The sequence below is a fragment of the Ovis aries genome, chromosome 12, assembly GCF_016772045.2.
Source record: "Ovis aries strain OAR_USU_Benz2616 breed Rambouillet chromosome 12, ARS-UI_Ramb_v3.0, whole genome shotgun sequence".
Taxonomy (NCBI): domain Eukaryota; kingdom Metazoa; phylum Chordata; class Mammalia; order Artiodactyla; family Bovidae; genus Ovis; species Ovis aries.
This window is the reverse complement of record NC_056065.1, coordinates 46,548,486-46,573,055: the sequence shown is the minus strand read 5'-3', so window position 1 is coordinate 46,573,055 and position 24,570 is coordinate 46,548,486. Positions and strand designations below refer to the sequence as shown.

Sequence of the window (24,570 nt, the reverse complement as noted above, 5' to 3'; positions counted from 1 at the left end):
GGTGGACACCTTGGTGCTGGACACTTTCCCTGGGCCACTGTCTGCGGGGCGGTTCCAGGCGTGGGAACTTGGAACCCCCGCTGGCCTGACCCCATGTCTAGAAAGGCTGACCATCTGTGGGACATCCGCCAGCTGAAGAAGCCCCTCACTCCCCCGCCCCCATGCCCTCGCTCCAAGTTCAGCACTCACAACCCGGGGAACTACGTGTTTCCGAGTTTCCGTTTTAGGTGCCTCCTCCCGTATAGACACGCCTACACTCTTTCTGGCCCATCACTGAACCTCTGGGTGGAGGGCTGCGTAATTTCTTCAGTATCCCTCAGAGGTGCCCCTGGGACAAGTGAACACCCAACACATACACCTCAGAGGGGGGACTCAGAGGGTCCCAGACTGAAGGGTTTGGGGGACAAGGAGCAGGCAGAGAAAGGCCTGACCAGGCCAGGACAGAGCAAACACTGGAGCCCCCCAGCCCTAGGGATCAGGATGGCCTGCCCCCCCCATTTCTCCCCAAACCACAGAAGCCTCCCAGAGGGTTCCCTGACCTTGCTGTGGGCACACCTCCTGGGCCACCCGGCCTCCCAGAAGAAGGGAAGGTCGGTTTGTCCACCTCCTTGTCCAAGCTCATGGGCCCAGCGTCAGCTTCCCGCAGCCTTCAAATGCAGTGGTTCCCATCCTTCCACCTGCCTGGGTCTGGACCACAGCATCAGGGTCGGGGTGCCGCCCTGGCACAGATCGTCATTTGTGTCATGCATGCAGTGGCCCAGGTGACCTGCCCTCACGCATGGGCTGTGCTCTCCCCACATCCCACAACCAGGGCTACCAGTGGCTGAAGGACAAGATCCTGAGTGAGGAGGGCCGGCGCCAGCAGGCCAAGCTGAAGGAACTGCAGGCCATTGCCGAGCGCCTGGGCTGCACACTCCCCCAGCTGGCCATCGGTAAGAGGGCTGGGGCGCAGGGGGGGACCAAGAGTCCCTGAGTGCCTGGGCCACCCCCTTTCATCAGCCAGCCATGGGTAATAGGCTCCCATATTCATGGGGAGGGGATGAGGGGGTCCCTGAGCACTTGGGCCATCTCTCCACTGGGGGCAGCTGGTGCCAGCACTGCTGAGCCCCTGGCTTGTCAGGGCCCTCCTGGGATACCCTCAGTCCTATGCCCGAGAGGCTGGGTCTCTGGGCCCCATCATGGGTAGGGTAGAACCAGGGAGGGCCCTGGGTGGGGGTGCCTTCCTCACCTCTGCTCTTGCTGCCCACCCCCAGCCTGGTGCCTGAGGAACGAAGGGGTCAGCTCCGTGCTCCTGGGTGCTTCCAGCGCAGACCAGCTGATGGAGAACATTGGAGCAATACAGGTGAGTCGCACCTGCCAGCCTTGCGGGCCCTGGACAGAGTTCAGGGTCTCAGCCAGGCATCTGTCCAGCACATACTTATTGAGCACCTACTACATACCAGGCACTGTTCAAGGCACCTGGGCTACAGCAGTGAACCAATAAAAGCCTTGCTCTTGAAGGGCTGGCTTTTTATCTGGATTAAAAAAAAATAGAAAATGCAAGGAGTAAGATTAGGATGTGTGTCGGAGGGTGATAAGCACTCTGGAAAAGGAAACCTAGAGCAAGGTCAGGGGTATCCAGTAGGGGCATGGAAGGGGGGAGCCATGGACCCAAGTTAAAGGGGGCTACAGGGTAGCCTTGTTGATAGAGTGACTTGTGAGCAAAGGCTTGAAGGATGAGGAGTGGGCGGTGCAAATACAATCCAGGCTGACGCGAAGGTGCAAGGTAGGCAGAAGCCCAGGACAGCAGTAAGGCCAGAGGCCCAGAGCAGAAGGGCAGGGAAAGGTCCCCCGGGCACCGCATGCCCTCTAAGGACTTCGGCAATGGTTGAGTGAGGTGGGCGCAGAGGAGGAGCAGTCTGACTTAGATTTTAAAAGGCTGCCTCTCACTCTCTGGCTGATGAGTGGAGGAAAGAGTTGAGGAACAGAAAGGGGAGCAGGGAGATCGCTGGGAACTGACGACTGTCTGGGGGTGAGGGATGGCCTTGGTACAGATGGACAGCTGGTTGGGTCCTGGATTTCTGGAAGGTAGACCGACAGGACTGGCTGAAGACTGGATGTAAGGGTGTGGGACAGTGCGCCAGATCCTGGGGACAAACCATTGGGTTTGTGACCTGGAAGGGGGGTTGTTGCTGTCAGGAGGGCTGGAAAAAGCAGTTTGGGGGTATGGATTATCAGATGTTATGGTCCTGAAATCTGCATCTTATGCCGCCACCGTCCATCCATTCAAGGGACAGAGCTGCCCAAACCTGGAATACAGAAGCAGCAAGGCCCTCTCTGCTCCACAAGCTGCATGCAATGAGGGTGGGACAGGCCAGGGCCAGCGGACAGCTGGAAGAATGTCTCCCTGTTACCGAAGTGAGGTTTGACTGCTCATCATTCAAGAATCCAATACTGAGAGATAAGTGTTGGGTAAAAGGAAAGACATCTTTATTGAGGAAGCCAGCAGTCCTGGGGAGAAGGTGGACTCCTGTCCCCAAACAGATTTCCCCTTGTTAATCAGGGAGCAAGAGATTTCAAAGGGGAGTTTCAGGGGTACACAGGTTGAGGAGTGGCTACAAGCAGAACAGCAGTCAGCTCCAACAGTCATCTTGAAATTGATCATACGATCATCTGATCAGGGTCATCTTTTTTTTTTAATTGGAGGTTAATTGCTTTTCAATATTGTTAGTTTCTGCCATACATCAACATGAATTGATCAGGGTCATCTTGTGTTAAGCACAATTAATCTTTAGTTCTGTCCATGGGATTCTCCAGGCAAGAATACTGGAGTGGGTAGCCATTTCCTTCTCCAGGGGATCTTCCTGATCCCCTGACCCACAGTCCATGGGATCGCAAAGAGTTGAACATGACTGAGCGACTCACACACACATACACACCATCTTCAGTTCTAGGGTCAGTTTGTTCCCATTTCCCTGAGGCTGGTTCTCAGAATTGTGCATGATGGAGCAGTTCATGTCATGGCTAGAGTCTGGTAATGATGTTGTTAACTTCTTCCACGTGATGGGAGTTTCAGTATCAACAGAAGAGCTCAAAATACATGGTTCAAAATACAGTCTACAGCCCTTGAGGAGGAACTAAAAGGTCCCTGACTTTGCTTAATGGCTACACTATTATTATTTTGTCTTGTTTCACTGCTTTTCTTTGTTTTTGCATTTTCTCACTTCTCCAGTTGAATTTATTCTTCGGTTAAAGTCTTTCTACAGACAAGAGGCAGGAATGGAGGACATGGGAGGGGTGGGGTCTGTACCAGGAAGGCCCCATAAGGTCCTGCTCCATTACACATCACCTCGTCTGCATGTTGATTCTGACTAGCTCCCATCTTTCACACAGGTCCTTCCAAAACTGTCGTCTTCCATCATCCACGAGATCGATAGTATTTTGGGCAACAAACCCTACAGCAAAAAGGACTACAGATCCTAAGAAGCCCCCACCCATTTGCCTGGACAGTTTCATCTCCCTCCTAGCCTCTCTGTTTGCTCGCTTAAGCTATTTTGAAGCCAAGAGTGTGGTTTGCATCAAAAACAAAACAACGTACCAACATGTCATCAGGAGAAGATCTCAAAAGTCGCTGCCACGCAGCACCTGCTGCTTCACAGGACTAACGTCACATTCATGCCAGAGGGTTGGCATCAGTTCAAAGGCATTCGAGCCGTCCCGCCCAAGCCTGCGCCTCTGCTCATCTTCCACCAAGAAACGACGTTTCTCCCAGCTACGCCCCATCTCAGAAACTCAAGTCCAGGCCGGGCTGAGACCCACTGGGGCCTGGGAGCAGGCAGAGCTGGCCTCTCCTCTGCCAAGAAGCCCGCCTGGTACTGGGGAGGGGAAGAGGAAGCCAGGTCTGGCTCTTCCTGTGGCCCCTAGGCTGGGCCCTGGTTGGGGTGGGCCTCCTACTGGGGTCTCCCTCATCCCCCCTCTTGCCAAGGGCTCCAAGTACTGTCATTGGGCCTGACATCAGATTCTCCTACACCCCCTTCTCCACACCACCTGCCCCACTGGGTCTCCAAGGGGCCTTCCGAGCTGTCCTCTGACCCCCACCCCTACCCTTGCTGGCAGAGGCAAGGATCCAAGGGGGTTCGATTGCTCCAGGGGGGACCCACAGGAAGTCAGGGGTCTGACTTCAAGCTCATCGCTCCACTGACTTCCTCCTCGTACACAACTGATGAGCCCCAGTGCCCAGACTCCAGCCCAGGTCCCTCCCCACCTGGTGCCCAGTCCATTGCCCCTTTGTCCTTGCCCTGGAAGGCCCCAAGGTCATGCTTGCTTAGCTGGACTGTGGCTGCTGACCACACATGGGGTGGCCAGCCTCTGCTCTGCCCAGGGTGGTGGCCTTGGGGTCTGCAGAGAGGACATTCTGGGACCCTTCAGTGAGGGAAGGTCCCTGGGGTGTTCTGTGCTTCATGCCCAGGGACTGGGCAGCAACCCCCACAGTCCAGGAGAAGACCCCCGTAGCCTCTCCCTGGAGCAGTGTCCCCAGCAAGGGCTCAGACCAGGTCGGGTGGGGTGGTCAGAGCTTGTTGCCAGGGCAGCTAGGCAGCAGTTCTACCCCCAGGACACCCTCACACAGCCTCTGAAGAGGGAGGGATGTCTGGGGTTCATCATTCCTTTCCACACCCCACACCCCAGCCTAGAACAGGCTGGGGACAGGGACAGAAGGCAGGACCTTCAGAAGGGTCAGCCCCTTGACAGCCAAGCCTGGGGCTACAGGGATAGAGGAGGGGAGGGGCCCTCAGCCAGAAGGCCCAGCCCCCATGGTCCTGAGCGGCACCCCAGCTTTTGCTGGCTGTGCAGGGGACCCGAGCCAGGCTCTGTGAATGCACTGGCCCTCTGTGTATGGGCCTGGGTGACTCCTACCCTGGGCACCCGCTACATTCTCACACTCACCCCGGGCAGACATGGACCTCCCTGCCATTATTCCAAAAGGCCTACTGTGCAGTCCTGGCAGAGCTGAGGCCTAGGAAACTGACTTTAGAAAAGCCACAAGGTGGGGAGAGAACAACTTCCTCCACTGCAAACCTTTGTGCTGACCCTGGAGTCTAGAACCTTCTCCCTCCTGTAGACTATGCCCCTGGGGGTCTTCTTCACCAAGTCTCCTACAAGTTTCACCCTAATGAGCTTGAGGAGGGGACAAACCTGTCCCAACAGAGTCGCCACCATCACATGGGTGGGGGGCCTAGCTCTGAGGACAAGACGCTGTAGTCCACCAGGTAGAGCCCAAGTGTCCCAACAGCTGGCCATGCTCAGGAGCCAGGTCACCTGCCCCTCCCTGGAGAGTGGCTGGGCCCCCTCCACAGTGCTGCCACCCTGCCCACCCATCAGTGGAAGAGGGACCTGGCTTGCAGTTAGGCCCACGTTTGGGCCTGCCGCCCCCACCCCATGAGCTTTACATCTGGGAAGGACAAGCCCAGTGGGAGACATCGGCTCTCAGGGCCACGCTCTTCCAAGGCCGAGATGCCCAGCACCAAGTCCCAAGCCTGTTCCAGGCCCGGGGGTGCTGTCTGCAGCCTAGTTCTGCATCAGCCCCCTGCAAGTGGGGTGGAAGGATGGGGCTCCACTTCCTGAGGAAGGGTCCCCCGACTTAGTGGGAGGTGGCTGGAGTGAGGAAGGGATGGAGTGGGGCTCAAGGGCAGGGAGAGCCTGGAGACGAAGAACTTGGCCAAGGCAGGCCCTGGAGGGGAAGCCTGGGCTTTGGCATGGGTTTGAGGCCAGCCATCCTCACCCTACCCTGTTGAGGAGAAGCCCCCCATGGTCCCCAGCCACCTGCCAGCCAGCCTCTCACCCTCCCCTGGAAGCAGAGTTTGCCCCCAGGGGTCCACCTTGGGAGTTCCCCACCAGGGAAGAAGGCCCAGTCTGCGTGGGAGCCGGACCAGTCTTCCTTGCTGAGGACACATGCAGCCCCTACCATTTTTCATCCCAAATCTACAGCAAGTTTGAGGTCCCAAGAACGACAGAGGGGTTTACCCTGTTTCCTATTCTCTCTGGCAGTGTAAATAATGTGCTGTTTCTCTCCTTTTTTTTTAATGACTGTGGCTCCTCAGCTAACTGCATCACCCCCCCACAGGCAGACATCGTACGCCTCGCGCTTCCAATGACACTCAGCGGAGACACAGCGCCGTATTTATGGAATGACAAAATAAAACCCAAGCCCATCAGGGTCTGCTCCTCTCCACTCCTCTCCTTTGCAGGATATTCAGGGTCAGGGCTGGGTCGAGGGCAGTGGGAGGAGGTATCTTTAAAGGCCAGCAGCCCAAATCCTGAGCCTGGAGCCAAGGGGAGGTTGGGAGACATGGGCCCTTGGGGGAGAAGACTGGGGACCGAGAACCCAAATCTGTCCCAGGTGATTGGGGGTGGGAATGCCCTGCCTGCCCCCCTCACCAACACCGTCTCTCTTGCCATCACAGGTTGGTGGCAGGCTGCTGGGCCCCCAGGGACAGAGAGGCCAGGGTCCAGGGAGGCCCTCTGGGGGGCTCAGTGTTCCTGAGTAATGCGATTTCAGGGTGCAGGGGGAGGGGCCAGCACCACCCCTGAACACCCCTTCTCGGGTGCCCCCCATCCCAGCAAGCCCCCCAGCTTCATGGGGCCGTGTCTTCTCAGGTGGGAGGTAGCTTCAGGTGACAACCCCTCCCCCCAACAAACTTCCCCACCCCCATCCTAGATCAGTGAGAAGCTAGGAGAACACTCTGATTCAATCCTTTCCCAGAGGATTTATTAAAACACGGAAAACCAAGACATACACACAGAGTACAAAGTGAAGGGGACGGTGTCGGGTACAGTCCTTGTCAAGCCTCCCACACGTCCTCCCGAGGACCGGATAGGTCACCACGCACAGGGGCTCAGCCTCCAGCTCCAGCTCCTGGCTGGGACCCACCCCCTCGACTCACCCCAGTGCCCAGCCCCTTCACCAGCCTGGGCTTATGCTGGGGAAGGGGCAGGCGCTTCTCAGCAGGGCCAGATGCCGGCCTGGGTGGGGTTCTGCTCCCTCATCCCCCCACGCACTGATGCCTGAGGAGGGGGCCAGTGCAGGTGGGACCCTCCCCCTCATGCTCAGGCCCAGAGGAGCATAGGAGGCTCGGACTCCCACCTCGGTATCAGGGGTTCAGGACACACACACACCCAACAGGCCCTTTCTGGGTTATCGCACCTAAAAAAATACTTTGTTTAAAAAAAATCTGAAAACTAAGAAAAAAATCCCAAAACACAAGCCAATGACTTTGGGCTGATGCACCACAACCTGTAAACTTCCAGAAATATAAAATTGGGGGGGGGGGTGGCTTCCTCAACAGAGACGGGTCATCAGCAGAGGACAGCTGCAGGTGCAAAGCGGGGACACTGGGTTGTGGCCAGGCCAAAACCTCAGCCCCCGCCTCCCACCCAAGCTCCTTCCTGCCACCCCACTCTGGAGGTTCCCAAGCCCACCCTCTACACGACCCCCTCAGGCCCTCAACATCCCTGGGACCCAATAACTGGGAGCAAAGGCTGCAGGTGTCCATAGGGTGAGACTCGGTCAGCCCCCAACCTGGGCAAGGGATCCCCCAGAGGACCCTGGGAAGGGACCCCTAACCAGCAGGAGGGCAGGTGCCTGCACCAGTCATGAATACCAGCAGGATGGGCCCACGGTCATCACTTGCAGAAAACAAAGGAGCTTCTGAAGGCAGCTTGCAGGGAGGGTCTCCAAGCACAGGGGGAGTCTCAGGTTGTGTTTCCGTGGTGGGCGTGTGCGAGGGGACCCCCAGACATAGTCCAACCCAAACTCCCGTGGTCACCAGGGAGCCCAGGAGGCAATGCTCTCCAAGACTCTGCCCAAAGATGGTTCAACAGAAAGCCTACTCAGCACTGGTCTAAATAATAAAGTGGCTGGGGACAAAAATGGGGCTGGCACTTTGGGGCTTCCGCTTGCACAACAACTCCCATTGTGCCAACAGCTAAAACAAAACCAGCCTGAAGATGTCCAAGAGCGCGGATGCCCCGCTCCCCACAATCCACTACAACTCTGGGAGGGAGATAACTGATAAACCAAGAAAAAACATTCTCTAGATCCTTTTTCCTCTCCAAAACCAGAAACCCACTCCCCAGCCGACTGCAGTCGCCCTCCCAGGCCTCCCAGGTGCTGGTCTTGGAGAGCTGAGCCCTTCCTGGACCAGGCAGTGCAGGTGGCTGGGCCGATCCCTGGTGCCTGGTCCAGCTGGTAGCGGAAAAGGGCAGAGGCCTAGGGAAGAGACGGAGGGAGGGCGGGAGGCAAGGGCTGGTGGAGAAAGGACCACCCACTCTTGGAGTTGGGCAGTGGGGACGCAGACCCCTGTCCTCCACCAGGTGCCCCCTGACACTCAGGACCTGTCCACCGTGTTCCCCACAAGCCCAGCCACAGGACTGACCACCTGCCTGGGAGGACACAGTGACGGGGCCCTGGGTGGGGGGTTTGTGGCGGTCACCCAGCCCATGGCCTGAGCCAGAGCCTTTGCAAGGAACATACAGGCCCACGTGGCACTGGAAAAACCACAGTGGGCAGGAGTGACCCAACCCTTCCTGGAGGGCGAGGTCACCTGCTGCCACACATGTCCTGCCACACGTACACCCGTGTACCACTTTTAGGCCACCTCCCATTCCTCCACCAACGCCAGGGTCAGTCAGCCTGGAGATAAACAGGGCCTTCGGGTCCGGTCCTCTAGGGGTTCGGGGAGAGCCATATATAGATGAGGGCTCTGGGAGGGTTAGCCAATGGCCCCATGTCCCCAAGACACCCCCAAATCCTGGCCCTAGTCCTGGCCAGGGAGCTAAACAGAGCCCGCCCATGGTGCCCCCCAACCAGGCCCACCCTGTCTCTCACTTGGACAGGATTCTGTACCAGGGCTCCACTCCAAGAAGGTCAAGGCTCCCTGGTCAAGGCTCAGAAATCCCTTCCAGGCTGAGGCTGGGCCAGAGGGAACATCAGACACGGACAGACCCAGGTCCTGGCCCATCCCTCTGCTCCTCTGAACTGGAGCCGTCAGAGGGCACCACCAGCTGGGTGGAAGGCGATCGGGATTCCAGCAGGCCGCTCCTGGCAGCAAACAGGGCAGGAGGCTGGGGACACTCCAGTTGGGAAGACTGGAGAGGCCAGTGGATCCAGTCCCCTGTCTCCAAGCTCTCCCCAGACCTTTGAAGAACACAGTGAGGGCTGTCACAGGCCTGCCCCAGGGGGCAAGTGCTAGGATCAAGGCCTCTCCAGGGACAGGGGAGGGATAAGTCCAGGCTCCAGGCGGCTGGCCTGGTTTCTCCATGGCAGCCACCAGAAGACAACATGGGGAGTGGGTATGAAGGGCCTCCTAGGGCACAGGGCAGGACCAGGGGCTCCGGGGCCACTCTCAGCACTGCTGGGACAGCATCCACACCCGGGGAGGGAGAGTAAGCCCCTTCCTGCAGCTGCCTGAGACCAAGGCCCCAGCAGCCCCCAGGCTGACACCTGCCGTCTCTTCTCTCTGGAGAGCACATACCATGACCTGCCACACAGGGCAGGGGCCACAGACGCTCCACGGGTGACGACAGAGTCCAGGGGGCCCGTGAGACAGGCTGGGCCAGGGTCAGATACGTGCCGACGGAGCCCTCTCCCCCACGGAGAGAACACATTACCTGTGGTCTCCAGCCTTGCAGGATGCAGCCTGGCCTGGCCTGGATGCCAGCCAGGTCTCTACCTGCAGGCCAGGCGGCTCCCCAGTTCTGACCCACCTGGCACTGGGGGCCCCGCTGGGCCAGGGTCAGAGTACGGGCAGTCACACGGTGCAGACAGGACGGGGGAGAGGGGCACACAGAGCGCATCCAGGGCGGGCACCGCGTCCTCCTCAACCGGGCCAAGTCCAAGGCGGCGGCTGGGCTCCCGGGAGCTTCCCTCGGGTCCAGAGCCCATCCACAGAGAGAGGCCTAAGTGCTGCAGGTCAGACTCCTCCACACGTCACTCAACTTTTATCATGACAAATTTGTTCAAGTCTTCAATAGGAAAGTGCAAAAAGATGTACAAAGAAATGAAATCTCTTCTAGGAAGTCATCCTGGCAGAGCCGGCCAAGGTGGTATGGGGGACACTGGGATTAAGAGCAGATGGCACTTCTGGCTGGGTCTTGTCCCCAGTGATGGCATGACTCAGTTTCCCCTTCTGTCCTCGGGTGGCCTGGCTCTAGAAAGGTGGCAGCTTTTCTCTCCTGTGGGGGTCAGGCAGGGGGCCCGGCAGGTGTGGCTGCAAGAGGTGGGTCATGGGTCACAGAGCTGGGTGCTCACGTCCCCATTGGGGGTTCACCAACACCCTGGAGCCACCACTGCCATCTGTCACAGCCAACTACAACCAGAGGGGCTCCTAGCCCAAACCTCCCACACCTGGAGTATAGGAAGCGGGGACCCCAGGGAGGGCCCGTCTGGAAACCACCCCCACCCCAGGGCCTCTACCCTGAAGCAGTGGTTCTACCAGGACAGACAGCTTAGCAGGGGCTGCCCACCAGGTGGAGGAGGCCAGAGTGGACTGGTGGCTTCTCATAAATAAAACCATCTCCCAGCCAGTGACACTGACTCACACACACCCTGAGCCACCCTCCTGGTCCTGGGCACAAGGTGGGGTGGCCAAGGAATGGGGAGTTATGGTGGCACCCACCAGCCAGCAGGAAAGTGCAGGCAGAAAAGGGTTCCAGGCTGGAGGCAATGGTCCCTGACACTACCACGGACATGCACGCACCCTGCATATGTGCACACAGACACACCGGTGTACACAATGGAGCATCCCCACGTGTACCTGCCCATGTCCCACCTTCCAGCCTCCCAGGGGAGTGTCTGGAAGCCTGGAAAGACACACCGGCCCCAAGATGGTCCCCAGAGGGGAAGGGCAAGACCCCTTAAGCCCCAAGAGGCAGCAGAGGACCCCAGACTCAGGGCTGCGGATAAGCGCAGGGAGCAGACACTGACTGATGCAGCCATGGAGGGGAGAGGGACCGCGGAGCCCCTGAAGAGGCCTCACCTCCGCTGGAAAGGAGCGCTGCACCAGAGCGAGGTCTCGGGGCCGGCTAGATATCTGTGCAGAGAGAGGGAAGCTAGGCTCGCTGGGGCGGCGAACGCGGGCGGGGCCCGCGGGCTCCCCTGCACATGCCGCCAGGGAGCAGACGGGCACCTACCGGTCACATAGGGCCCCAGGGGCATCTGGTTGTAGTTGACAATCCCTCCCGGTCCAGGGCCCCGGAAGTTGGGCCCAAAGTTGTTGTTGTACATCTGGGAGGAGCCGAAAGCGCCCTGGAGGCAAGGACTCAGGTTTAAAGGTCCAAGTCCCGCACCGGCCCGAGCCCCGCCCCAGGGCGCCCAGGACGTGCGTGCGTGGGGGGCTGGGGCCCAGGGCGCGCGCAGAGCCTGACCTGCTGGATGGTGGGGTCGCCGGCTCGGTTGGTCAGGCGGCTCAGGATGCTGCGCTCCGACATCTGGAGGCGGGCGGCCACCGGGGGGATGCGGGACAGCATGGAGGGGAGGCGCGTCACGTCCGCCTTCATGTCACTCAGCAGCTCCTCCAGCTGGTTCAGGACTGGGGAGGGAGGCAGGGAGGGCAAGGAGCTGGGACGAGGACGCCCAGGCCGGTGCTTAATAACAAGGCTGTGTTACCGTGTGACTTGCACGCCACGCAGCGGACGCCAGGGGGCGCCCCCAACTCAGCCCTCTCAGCCAACACATTAGAGACCTGCCCTCTGGACGAGTCCGGTTTTCCAAACAGCTTCTCCAGGGGCCCCGAGGGCTGCAGAGATGAGAGCCGGGAGCTCTGACCCAACACTGGGCTTCCCTCCGGGCCCTCGGCCAGCCTCCTGGCGCCCAGGGAGGTCTGCAGCCCTGGCCAAGCCCAGGAGCAGAGCCGCCTGGAGAAACTTCTCCCAAACAGCCAGGGCCACAGAGTCCAGGGCCCTCGCGGTGAGCTTGGCTCACTCTCCCCCTAACCAGCTTGGGCACTTTCTCAGGCTTAGGACGACGAGGGTCAAAGGTCTGAATCCCAGGAGACCTTGGGCAATTACTTCATCTCCCTAAGCATCAATGTCCCCAACTTTAAAATGAGATAAGAAACCTCACCACTTAAAAATATTACAAAGAGTAAAGGGACAATGTGTTTAAAGATACTGACAAAAATTGGGAGACTGGGATTGACATATATCAGTACTATATATAAAATAAGGATTTCCCTGGTGGTCCAGTGGTTAAGAATCCACCTTGCAAGGCAAGGGATGTGGGTTCAATCCTTGATCAGGTAGCTAAGACCCCACATGCCAAAGAGCAACTAAGCTTTCCCACCACAACTCTGAGGCCACACACCACAACAAAGATCCCGCATGCCGCAACTAAGACCTGACACAGCCAAATAAATATTCAAAAAAAAATAGATAACCAATAAGGACCTCCTATACAGCACAGGGAACTCTGCTCAATACTCTGTAATGACCTTTAAGGAAAAGAATCTAAGAGTTGTTCAGTCGTTCAGTTGTGTCTGATTCTTTGTGACCTCATGGATTACAGCATGCTCAAGCTCCCCTGTCCTTCAATATCTCCCAGAGTTTGCTCAGTCTCATGTTCATTGAGTAGATGATGCCATCTAATTATCTCATCCTCTGTCACCCCCTTCACCTCCTGCCCTCAATCTTTCCCAGCATCAGGATTTTTTCCAATGAGTCGGATCTATATGTATAACTGATTCACTTTGCTGTACAGCAGAAAGTAACAAAACATAATAAATCAATTATATGTCAATAAAAACTAAAAAACTTTAAAGGGTCCTTATCTCTTTCACTAAAATAAGTTAAAAAATAGAAATAAAGCATATTGTCTGGGCTCAATAAACAAGCCTGTACAACTTAATATTCTGCTATATCACCTACCCCCCCACCCAGGGCCTACACAGCGCTGACCTTCAGAAAAAAGCCAGAAAAGCAAGGCCCTCACTTTTCCGGCAGGTAAGAGCAGAGGCTGGGTGACAGTCTGTCCCATCTGGCTTGGAGGCTGTGCCCTTGGGGCTGAGGTCCCAAGCCCCACACCCCCACCTACTGCCAAGGAGCCACTGGGCAGACGCAAGCTGTGGGCCCATCTCCAGGGGACGGGCTCACTCACCCTTGTGCAGAACAGCATTGGCAGGCTTGTTTCCCGCGAGAGACTCCTTGGACAGGTGCTGGTGGCTCTCGGCAAGGCACTCCACCTCGGCCAGGCGGGCGTTGAGGGCCATGGCGGGATGGTTGGGGTCCTGGGTCATGTTGAGGTATGCGGCCCTCCGGAGCTGTTCCTCAATGACCAGCGCCTGCTCCAGCAGCTGGTGGGGGTGCGGTGAGGGGGGGTCAGGGTGAGGGGAGGGACTGAGTGCTGGCCTGGTTGCCTCCCCAACAGCACCCACTCCCACCGGCCAGGGCTCTGAAAGAAAGGAAGGAAGGAAGACAGCCCCTCTCCACCCAGTTGTTGTCCATTCTCTTGGCCACCCCTCAGAGCCCTCCTCAAGCTGGATCCCCTGCACCCATTACCCAGAGCAGGGACGCTCGCCTAGCGGGGTCTGGCTTCAGAGCAAGGAGCCAGCACCTGTTGGTTGACTGACTCAACAATTCCCTTTCATGGATGGTCTGGCCCACACCCGGATATTCGGGCAGGGTATAAGAAATGCTTGCTCGTTTCTTTGCCCCAGGCCTTCTCATAACCCATCCTCTTGCGGCCCCCTAACCTTCAACCTCTGGCCCCTGCCAAGGACTGACCTTGAACCTGCGGGCCAGGAACTTGTTCTTCATCTCCAGGTAGTTGCCCTTGTGGATCTCAGACTTGAAGGGCTCATTGAGGATCATGTATCTCGGGTCGTTCTGGATGTCCTGCCAGCGGGCATAGCCATGCCTAGGTGGGGGCCGTTAAGGGCAAACCTGGCCACAGGGTGGAGGGAGGGAGTGGCGGGGAACCAGCCCAGGGTTTGGCATCTTGGCTCTCCGCTTTCCAGACAGGCATTAACCTTGGCTGCAAGAGGATCATGTGGGTGACAGTGACCTGACAATCAGCGGACACCGACAGGGGCCCCCAGGGGCCCAGGCAGGGCCTGAGGCTTCACCAGATGAACTTCTTCATCCCCCAAATCCAGAGGGTGGAGACAGCTGAGTCCTAACCCCCAGCACCTGTGCTGTGACCCTAGCTGGAAACATGGCACTTGCAAATTAATCAAATCAATTAATTAAATTAAGAAAGGGTCATCCTGGGCTGGAGTGGGCACCAATCCAGTGACTGAGGTCCTCAAAAGAGGAAATTTGGACACAAAGAGATACCCAGGGAAGAAGCCCTGTGACAACAGAGGCAGAGATGAATGATGCAGCTGTGAGCCAAGGAGCACCAAGGAGCCAGGGGCAGGCAAGGAAGGGGCCTCCCCTGGAGCCAGAGGGAACAAAGAAACACCACGAAGTTTTCTTGCCAAGGGCCCACAGCTAGAGAGAGGCCGAGTCAGGCTCTGAACCCAGGCAAGCTGGCTCCAAGCATCTTTTTTTGTTTTTTAACTCTGTGTGTGTTATTTATTTATTTAGTTGCACTGGGTCTTGGTTGCAGCATGTGGGATCTGGTTCCCTGACCAGGGATTGAACTCCCATCCCCTGAACTGGGAGCACAAAATCTTAAGTCACTGAACCACCAGTAAAGTTCCAGCTCCAAGCAATGTAACCTCAGTAAACTGTGGCCTGCAGGCCAAATCCAGCCCACAGCCTGGTTTTGTAAATAAAGTTTTATTGGAACATGGCCATGCTTGTTGGTTTACGTATTGTAGTTACTTTTGCTACCCTGGCAGAGTGGAGGAGTCCTCTGTGAAGTTCGAAATGTCCACTCCCGGGTCCCTCCCAGGAAAGATCTGCTGACTCCTGACCTACAACTTTCCACCTCTCATTATAATGCCTAGTCTCACTCGAGACTGTCATCAACGCCAGCTTTGCTGGGGGGCTCTCCCCAGGTAGTTGTGTGTCCCTCTCCTTGTCTCTGGAAGGTCTGCACTCAAATATCACCTTCTCTGACCTCACATTAATCACAACCCCCACCCCCAAAGCTCCCTTTGCTTCATCCCCACCTTTTCATGTTCACTGTGTCCCACACTTTGCTAATTTATATTTTTCACTGTCTACCCCTAGTTGGATATGAGCTCTGGCTAGACAGAGATCTGGGGCTATTTCATTCATGGCTGCATACTCCATGCTTGGCACATGGTAGATCATCAGTAAAGATGGAACTGAAGAATGAACAAATGAATAAAAGCCCTCCTAAATGGTGAAGCACCCTTCAGGTGTCATCACTGAGAGGAGGTAAGGTCTGGATCAGGTAGGAATTAGGAGCATTCATTGTAGAGTCAGATGGAAGGGCTGTGTGTCCCTGAGCAAGTCACTTGGCCTCTCTGAACACCCACTGCCTCCTCCATATAATGCGGATCAGAGTAGCAACCCTTTGGGAAGGCTGCTGTGAAGATGGAGTGAGTACTAAGTATAAAGGGACAAGCTACCTTTATGATCACAGTCACTATCATCATCACCACCACCAGGAAGGGGTCCTTGGTATCTGGTCAGGAGCACCAGCCCACCACCACCAGCCCCACACCCCTCCCTGAAACCCACAGAGGGACACACCGGAGCCCTGCCCCGCTGGTGTGGCCAAGGATACGTGACGATGCCCGCCAGCAGCCAGTAGTCGTGGCGCCGGTGCCAGATGTCGTAGATTTTCCCCGAGGACACAGCGGCACGCTCCTCATTCTGCCACAGTGTGTGCAGCTCTGGGAAGCCACCCGAGGGAAGCAGGATGAGGTGCCCCCGTCCCGCATAGGGGTGGGCCTGGGTAAGCCTCTCCCTCACCACCCCCATCCCGAGCACTTCAGTGTTCCAGTGCTACTCGGAAAGGTTATACCATGGACTTTGTCAACCATTCACACATTAGTATCAAACAACCATCCGCCCAGACTCCTGGGACCCACAGTCAGGAAGCCTGTAGCTCTCAAGCCCATGGCCTCACCCCCGATACCTGTGAATCCCCCATCTGCAATGTTGAACATAAACTTGAACTTCCCAATCTTGTCCTCCTTCTTCCCCTCTTCATCTTCCTCTTTGTCACCATTTTGCTGGGTCTCAACAGGCTCCTTCTCCTCAGCTTTGGTGTCATCTGGGGGAGGACAGACCCACGCTCACTCGTGTACCCCAAAGACAGTGCCCAGGAAAGGGCTTACTCCACCCAGCACTGGAGACTCCGAGGCAAGCGGGAAACACACCTCCCCACCCACAAGGGACTCACTGCCCCCAAGGGTTTTAATCAGCAGGGCCCTCTCTCTGTCCTGAGCAGGGAGGGCTGCTCTGGGCCTGGGTGCCCCTCCACCACCAAGTCAGGACCACCTGGGAAAATGGGGCGGGGCGGGGGGGACTGTGAAAATGTAGCTTATGTTGAAGCACGGCAATGCTGCCTCAGGGCTCTGATCCGGGGGTAACTATTCCAGAACATTCCAACACTTAGAAGGACACAGGCTGCCAGCCGAACCCCAAAGCTCCAGGCCAAACTCTGTAACCAGCTCTCCTTCCTCCTACTGGTGGCCGGGGCCACAGGAGATAGGAGGTAGAGGGTCTGTCCCCTGAGGGCCGGCAAGTCCAGGCCTCGCATGCAGCAGCTCTAATCAGGGCCTGGGGCCAAGGGGAGGCTCAGGAGGCTCCTCCTGGCTCCTTCAAGAGACCAAGGGAACATGGGACAGAGCAAAGTCCAGAGCCCCCGACCTGGCCTGAAGTCGCTGCTGTCGCCCCTGCTGTGAATCAAGCTCAGTTCCAGCTTGTCCAGAACCTTCTCCTTCTCAGGAAGCACTTCTTCTGCAAGATAAAGGGTATTCAGAGAGCGGGGAGGGGTCCAGAGGGCAGCGGGGACTCTGGCCTGGTGGCTTCCCAACAGTGTTGTAGCCACTCACAGAATCCACTCTAGCATCTTACTCAGAAGTCCAACAAGCAGCATCTGGGAGGATCCACTGGGGAGGCAGGTGGGGACAGGGCCTCATTCCACCCACCCATCTCAGCAGCAGTCTCTCCCAAACTTCTCTCAAGGCACAGTCCCCAGATCCTCTCTACTGTAGAGACGACCAGAGGACTCAAAGTTCTGGCAACACATCAGGCCTTCATCAACACAAAGCACCTCTTACAGACACCCAGAAATGTCAGGCAAAACCTATCACATTACAAAAAAAAACACATAAATGCACTCACACAACTAAAGGAAATTATCAGGTGCCATAAATGAAGACGGAACTTCCTGGGTGGCTCAGAAGGTAAAGAATCTACCTGCAATGCAGGAGACCCAGGTTCAATCCCTGGGTTGGGAAGATCCCCTGGAGGAGGAAAAGGCAACCCACTCCAGTATTCTTACTAGAGAATTCCATGGACAGAGGAGCCTGGCGGACTACAGTCCATAGGGTTGCAGAGAGTCAGGCACGACTGAGCGACTAACACTTTCACTTTCTATAAATGAAGGGAAACTAAAAGCTCAAGAAGCATGCACTGGGGTCCTGGGTTGGGGGTGAGTGGACACCAGAAAGAGGCCTGCGGGACTCCAGCTGTGTCTCAGCACTGAACAGGAAGGGCGAGGCCGCAAACATGCAGAGAACTGGAATTAAATCAAGAAACTGACACTCTTCAACCACTATGCCTCTGCAAAGGAGGAAAAGTGTCATCCACCAGCTTATGGCCAAGCTGTGAAAGAATGGCTCCCATGTGGAGTCCAGGGTCAGAAAGTCTCCAGTGAGGAGCCAAACCCAACACACAGGTGTGCAGGCTGTGGAATCTGAATTGTGCCATAAGACTGGCCCCACACCAGCCAGGCCACTAGTCAGGCCACGAGGCCCCAGAGTTCTGGAAACAGAAAGGGGGACATTCCTGCTACCCAAGTGACATGGGTTCTCAAGGATAAAACAATCCCTGATGAAGACGCACCTGAATGAAACTCGGAAAACAATACCCAGACTTCCCTGGTGGTACAGTAGATAAGAATCCACCTGGCAATGCAGGAGACACAGGTTTGATCCCTGGTCTGGGAAGAATCCACATGCTGCAGAGCAACTAAAGCCCATGGGCCACAACTACTGAACCCATGTTCTAGAGCCTGCAAGCCACAACTACTAGAACCTTGGAGCCCTAGAGCCTGTACTCTGCAGCAAGGGAAGCCAGTGCAATGGGAAACCCACACACCACAATGAAGAGAACCCCCCACTTGCTACAAGAAACGCCATGTGCAGCAACAAAGACCCAGTGCAACCATAAAATAAGTAAATAAGAATTGTTTTTTTTTTTTTAAAAAAGAAAAGAAAACAATATCCATCAGCCAGACAGAGAAGGAAGAGAATACATAGGAAAAGACAAGTCAAAAAAAAGGAAGTAGAAAAGCTAGATTAAAAACTCTAGAAATGAAATACACAATCGCTAGTATGTTAGATGTTTTACTGCATATTTTTTAAGTGTCCTCCCAGACTTCCTGGCCCTGGAGTACAAGCCTTGTACATAATCCTTAGAACTGTGAACGTGATGGATTCTACTTTCCTGAGCAAGTCATGTGACAAGGTACAGGTGATCTTAAAAGACAGAGATTATCCAGGTGGGCATGACCTCATCTCACCAGCCCCTTAAAAGCAGGGTTTTCTCTGAATGGTCACAGAAAAGGACATCAGAGATCTGAAGCATGGTGGGGATTGGTGTACCACTGTTGGCTTGAAGACAGAAAGTGCCCCATGGCAAGAAACACAGGCAGTTTCTAGATGCTGAGAATGGCCCCCCGCTGAGAGCCAGCATGGGAAAAAGGCTTCAGTCCTCCAACCCCAAGGAGCTGAAGTTAGCCAACAAGAATTACCCGGAAGTAGATTTTCCCCCAAGCCTCCAGATGAGAACTCAGTGCAGTCAATGCCTTGACTTCGATCTTGCAAGTCCCTTGGCGGAGAATCCAGTCACACCGCCACAGACTTTTGACCCATGCAACCATGAGCTAACACATGGGTGTTATTTCATGCTGCTAAATTTGTAATAATTCACTGCGCAACCATAGAAAATAGTACAAATAGGTTAAAAACAGCTGTATGAAGAAAGTAAGAACTGAAGCTAGATCTGAGGGTGATTCAAACAGCCTTGCAGAGAAACAAATCTTGTACCTGCTTCTCCTCTTTGTTGAATTTGGAGCCTGTTGTTAAACAAGAGCTACTTGTGTCTACTGCTGATCACCTGGGTCCCCCAGTAGGATACAAATTCTATGCGAAGGCTTTGGCTTTGGTTCACTGTCTGTATCCCCAGTGCCTGGGACAGCTCCCAATACACAGTGGGTGTTCAAAACATATTTGTTGGATAATGAAAGAATAAATGAGTAAAAGGAATTCCAGAAGAAAATAAACATAATGGGAGGAAAGATAACACTCAAGGAGGGAATGACTGAGAATTTGCCCATAATCAATAGAAGACACAATACTCAACTTTAAGAATCACAGCCAGGATTTATCACAAGCAGGAGAAATAAAATTTTCATTGCAGTGAAACTGTACAAGACCAAAGACTAAGAGAAAGTCTTAAAAATGGTCTTACCATGTTAGGAAAGATAGGAAAGGCAAGTTTCCTACAAAGGAGCAGCAATTACCCTGAGAGCAACCTTCTCAGCACAATGTAAGTCAAAATACAAAAGAAATAACATCTTCAAAGTGCTGAGGGAAAACTCCTAACCCACCTTGAATTTTGCTAACTATTATTCAACAAAAATACAATAAGATATAAGGGAAAAATTACATACAATGAGAGAAATTTGCGTCCACAGAAATTTGTTGAAAGCACCATTGAAGGGTATATTTTGGGAAGAAGGACATTGAACAAAGCAACAATGAACATACTAGAAAACACAAAATTGTTAAGAGGGTGGGAAGATCTAAATAAGGATTATAGTTTAGAAATAAGTAATAGCACATGGGAGATAAGAGGGAGTGGGTCAGAGCTAAAGTTGCCTACAGTCCTTATAATATTCAAGAGGCAACATATTAAAAATTTAAGAGTACAAAATAGAAGTGACTGCAAACTTTCCAAAGGAGTCGAGAAGAAAGGGGGGAATAGAAATTCTGATCAATCCAAAAGATGCTAGGAGAAAAAGAAAAAAGAAAAGGCAAGGGTGATATAAAGCACAAAATAAGAACAGAAATTCATCCAGGTACCTAGCTATTACAATAAATCTAAAGAGAGTAAATTGCTGACTAAAACGTAGAGATTCTGTGATTAGATTTAAAACAAGTCCCACTATATATTATTTACAAAAGGTATACCTAAAACTCAATTATACAAATAAAAGTTAAGAAATATAAGAAAATACCTGCAAATCACATATCTGATATGGAACATGTATTATAAAGAACGCTTATAACTCAAAACAAAAGATAAATAACCCAGTTGAAAAATGGACAATGGATCTGAAAAGATATATCTCCAACAAAGATATAAAAATGGCCCATGACATTTGAAAAGATACTCAATATCTTTACACACAAGGGAAATACAAATCAAAACCACTTGAGCTATGACTTTTCACCCACTAGGATGGCTAAAATCCAAAAGAGAGATAATAACAAGTGTTGACAAAGATATGGGGAAATGAACCCTATGCACTGTGGGTGGGAATGTAGAGTGTCACTGCAGCAAGCAATCTGGCAGGTCCTCCAAACAGGTGAATTACCAAGCGATCCAGCGATTCCACTCCTAGGTATACACCCAGGAGGACTGAAGCCTATCCACACAAATACCTATACATGGATGTTCACAGCAGCATTATTCATAATAGCCAAAAGGCAGCAATAACCCCAAAACCCATCAACTGATGAATGGAAAAATAAAACGAAAGGAATGAAGTTCCAATACATGCTACAACACAAATGAGCCTTGAAAACATTACGCTCAGTGAAAGAAAACGAGAGCATTAGTTGCTCAATCATGTCCAACTCTTTGCAACCCTGTAGACAGTAGCCCGCCAGGCTCCTCTGTCCATGGGATTCTCCAGGCAAGAACACTGGAGTGGGTAGCCATTCCCTTCTCCAGGGGATCTTTCCCGACCCAGGGACCAAACCTGGGTCTCCTGCATGGCAGACAGATTCTTTACCACCTAAGCCACCAGGAAAGCCCAAAAGTAAGCTCAATCCATTTAAGCCTAAATAAACCTTAAAGCAAAAAGAATCAAGAGGAATAAGAAGGTTATTACATAATAAATAAAACATTTCACCAGAAAATTGGAAAAAACCTGAACCAATATGCACCTAACAACCCAATCCCAAACTAAAACAAAATCTGGCTTTAGGAGAACAGAGACTAACCCGCAATCACAGAGATTTTAACATAAGCCTCTCAGACTTGACTGATCAAAGCAAACCAAAAATGAGTAAGGATATAAAAAATCTGAACAATGCAACGATCTAATGCAGCGGTCCCCAGTCTTTTTGGCACCAGAGACCAGTTTCATGCAAGACAAGTTTTTCCACGGACCTGGGGGATGATTCAAGAGCACTACATTTACTGTTCACTTTATTTCTATTATTATTATATAGGCTCCATCTCAGATCATGAGGCATTAGATCCTGGAGTTTGGGGACCCCTAATCTAGTGCACATATTTAGAACCTTACACCCAGCAATAAAAGAATAGATATTCAAGTACACGTGAGCATTTACAAAATCTGACCACATGAAGCAAGAAAAGGTTTCAACAATATCATACAGACTCATGTGTTCAGACCACAATGTGATTGATTCAGAACTTACTAACAGGGATTTCCCTGGAGATCCAGTGACTAAGATTCCATGCTCCCAATGCAGGGGCCCTAGGTTCAATCCCTGGTCAGAGAACAGATCCTATATACCACAACTTAGAGCTCGCATGCCTCAACTAAAGATCCCACAAGCTGCAACTAAGACCTGGTGTAGCCAAATTAGTAATATTTATGTTTTTTAAAAAAAATCACCAATAAGATGTAGCCCAATAACCTCCAAAGTGTACAGTAGGAAAAGTTATAGCCCACATGCAGAGAACTGAGCCCCTGGCTCTCGCCTCATCCTGGGCCCTACGGCACTAGGACACAGCAGTGCATGGCCCCCCATCTAGCCAGGGAGAGATAGGCCTGACACTCCATCAGGGCGGAAGCCCACACCTTTTGGCAGCTGCTCCGGGGAGGGCTGGGCCTTCTCCATCTCCTCCAGTCGCTCCTCTCGGGCCCTCTCCTTGCCATCGGAGCTCTCCTGCTTGTCCTCTCCCTCCACTCTGTCCAGGGTAGTTGGCAGGGCCTAGGGAGGAGAGACTCGGGAGCTACAGGGCCTGGACCTCAATAGGAGCCAGGAAAGGGGCCCTGGGCTTAGAACCCACTCTCTGGTTCCCCGTGCTTGCTCTCAACTATGCTCCAGTCCTTAGGGGCTCAAACTTGGAGCCAGGAGGGAGGCCTGGCTTACAGCTGCCAAGGGCAAAACCTGAGAAGGTCCCTGGACCCAGCCCCCACCCAACACCCACAGGGGCCCAGACACTGGCATCTTCTCTACCTGGATTTCTGGGGGCTTCTTTGGCTTCTGCACCCCCACTTCCTTCTCATCCATGTAGCCTAGTGGGGCTTCCATTTTGTCTGAAAGAACAAGGGAGAAGGGTGAGACAGGTGGGCTGGGGTGGGAGGAGGGAGAAGGGCAGGAAATGGGGAGTCAGAGAGGATCCTGGGCCAGGCACCTGCAGAAGGACAGGTGAACCAGGAGAGCCAAAGATCCTGGGACAGGCCTGCAATGTGGGGGACCCTGGGCCCAGTGAGGTCAAAGCCAGGGGCCAGTAGGACAGAAATACAAGCTGCAGGGGCCTCTCGTCTGGAAGCAGTAGGTGAGGTGGGTGGAGGCCCCACTGAGAGCCAGCATAGCCCAGCTGTGGTCCTGGCTTTCAGGCTGGCTGTCTGGCCACCTGCCTCTTCCATGCTGAGTCACTGCAAAAAGCGAGTGACCCACGTGCTCTGAGGAGCCCTGGGAGGTGATCACTACCCAACTTCACATCACAGATGAGAAAACAGAGCTCATGGGCTAAGGGACCTGCCCACGAGCACAGGGCCAGGAAGAAAACTAGGCACCTCCAGAGGGCACCTGTGCCCAGGAGCAGGATGTCCTCAGAGGCACTGAGCCTCTCGGGGACTCGCCTGTCACCTAGGACAGGCAGGATGCCCCAGGCCTTTACCCAGATAAACACACAGATCATCAAAAAGACACTCAGAGACAAAAAAACCATTAAGGAAAGACAAAGGATGTGAAATGACGCTTCTCCAAAGAAGATGCACAAAAAGCTCAGAAGCACATGAAACGATTCTCAACATCTTCAGCCACCAGAGATGGAAATCAAAACCACCAGGCTTCCCCGGTGGCTCAGTGGTAAAGAATCTGCCTGCCAATGCAGGAGACGTGGGTTCGATCCCTGGTCTGGGAAGATGCCACATACCTCGGAGCAGCTAAGCCTGTGTGCCACAACTACTGAGCCTGTGCTCTAGCGCCCAGGAGCTGCAACTACTGAGTCCATGTGATGCAACTACTGACGCCTGAGAACCCGTGCTCCACAACAAGAGAAGCCACTGCAGTGAGAAGCCTGCACGTTGCAACTAGAGAAGAACCCAAGCAGCAACAAAGACCCAGCACAGCCAAAAATAAGTAAGTAAAACAGCACAATGAGACTCCCCCTTCACACTCACTAAGATGGCTATAAGCCAAAAGTTAGATAAGTGCTGGCCGGGAGGTGGAGAAATTGGAACCTCATACACGGCTGGTAGAATGTAAAATGGTGTAGTCACTGTGAAAAAGTCTGGCAGTTCCTCAAAATGTTATACCAGCAATGACCCAGCTGCTAACCCAGCGATTCTATTCCTATCTATACACCCAAGAGAAATGAAAACACCTATTTCCAATTGAACACAAAAGTTCAAAGCAATGTTACTCACCACATTATTCACAATAGCCAAAGGTAGAACCAACCCCAAATCCATCACCTGATGAATAGATACACAAAATGTGGTGGATCCAAACAATGGAATCAAATATTATTCAGCTACAAAAAGGAATGAAGTCCTGACACCCTAAAACCTGGATGAATCTGGAATACACTGCATGCTAGTGAAAGCTGGGCGCAAAAGGCCACACAGTGCATTTCATTTACATGAAATGCCCACAACAGGCAAACCCATAGAGACAGAGAGATCAGTGGTTGCCCGGGAAAGACGTGAGGAGAAGGAATGGGGTGTCACTACTAATGAGTATGTGTTTCTTTGGGGGTTAATGAAAACATCCTGGAATCAGAGGCAATGGTTGCACAATCCCATAGATATGCTAGAAACAACTGGCTAATACACTTTTAAAGGCTTTTGGCTTCCCAGGTGGCATTAGTGGCAAAGAATCTGCCTGCCCATGCAGGAGACACAAGAGACGCAGGTTCAATCCCTGGGTTGGGAAGATCCCCTGAAGAAGGAAATGGCAACCCACTCCAGTATTCTTGCCTAAAGAATCCCATGGACAGAGGAGCCTGGCAGGCTAC

The 24,570-nt window shown here is 53.7% G+C and overlaps 2 protein-coding genes across 15 annotated transcripts in view; one reads left to right on the top strand and one right to left on the bottom strand.

Moving 5' to 3' along the window:
* KCNAB2 (potassium voltage-gated channel subfamily A regulatory beta subunit 2) overlaps positions 1 to 6,204 on the top strand; it is a 96,142-nt gene extending 89,938 nt beyond the window's left edge. For 6 of the 12 annotated variants that reach the window (XM_060396135.1, XM_027975719.3, XM_060396136.1 and 3 more), the window contains 3 exons: positions 812 to 932; positions 1,254 to 1,342; positions 3,373 to 6,204. In XM_060396135.1, the coding sequence (XP_060252118.1) occupies positions 812 to 932; positions 1,254 to 1,342; positions 3,373 to 3,462 (300 nt within the window). In that variant the 3' untranslated portion in view covers positions 3,463 to 6,204. Of the gene's footprint in view, positions 1 to 811; positions 933 to 1,253 lie in introns of all 12 variants that reach the window. The other 6 variants (XM_042257356.2, XM_042257354.2, XM_060396131.1 and 3 more) reach the window with 3 other exon arrangements.
* Positions 6,205 to 6,723: 519 nt separating this feature from the next.
* Positions 6,724 to 24,570, bottom strand: part of CHD5 (chromodomain helicase DNA binding protein 5) — a 67,196-nt gene continuing 49,349 nt past the window's right edge. For 2 of the 3 annotated variants that reach the window (XM_027975715.3, XM_027975717.3), the window contains exons 32-42: positions 22,563 to 22,642; positions 22,181 to 22,313; positions 16,762 to 16,851; positions 16,025 to 16,162; positions 15,671 to 15,779; positions 13,753 to 13,885; positions 13,127 to 13,322; positions 11,401 to 11,564; positions 11,167 to 11,281; positions 11,013 to 11,066; positions 10,176 to 10,244 (exon numbers count right to left, since the gene is read on the bottom strand). In XM_027975715.3, coding sequence (XP_027831516.1) covers positions 11,059 to 11,066; positions 11,167 to 11,281; positions 11,401 to 11,564; positions 13,127 to 13,322; positions 13,753 to 13,885; positions 15,671 to 15,779; positions 16,025 to 16,162; positions 16,762 to 16,851; positions 22,181 to 22,313; positions 22,563 to 22,642 — 1,166 coding nt within the window. In that variant the 3' untranslated portion in view covers positions 10,176 to 10,244; positions 11,013 to 11,058. Of the gene's footprint in view, positions 10,245 to 11,012; positions 11,067 to 11,166; positions 11,282 to 11,400; positions 11,565 to 13,126; positions 13,323 to 13,752; positions 13,886 to 15,670; positions 15,780 to 16,024; positions 16,163 to 16,761; positions 16,852 to 22,180; positions 22,314 to 22,562; positions 22,643 to 24,570 lie in introns of all 3 variants that reach the window. The other variant, XM_027975716.3, reaches the window with a different exon arrangement.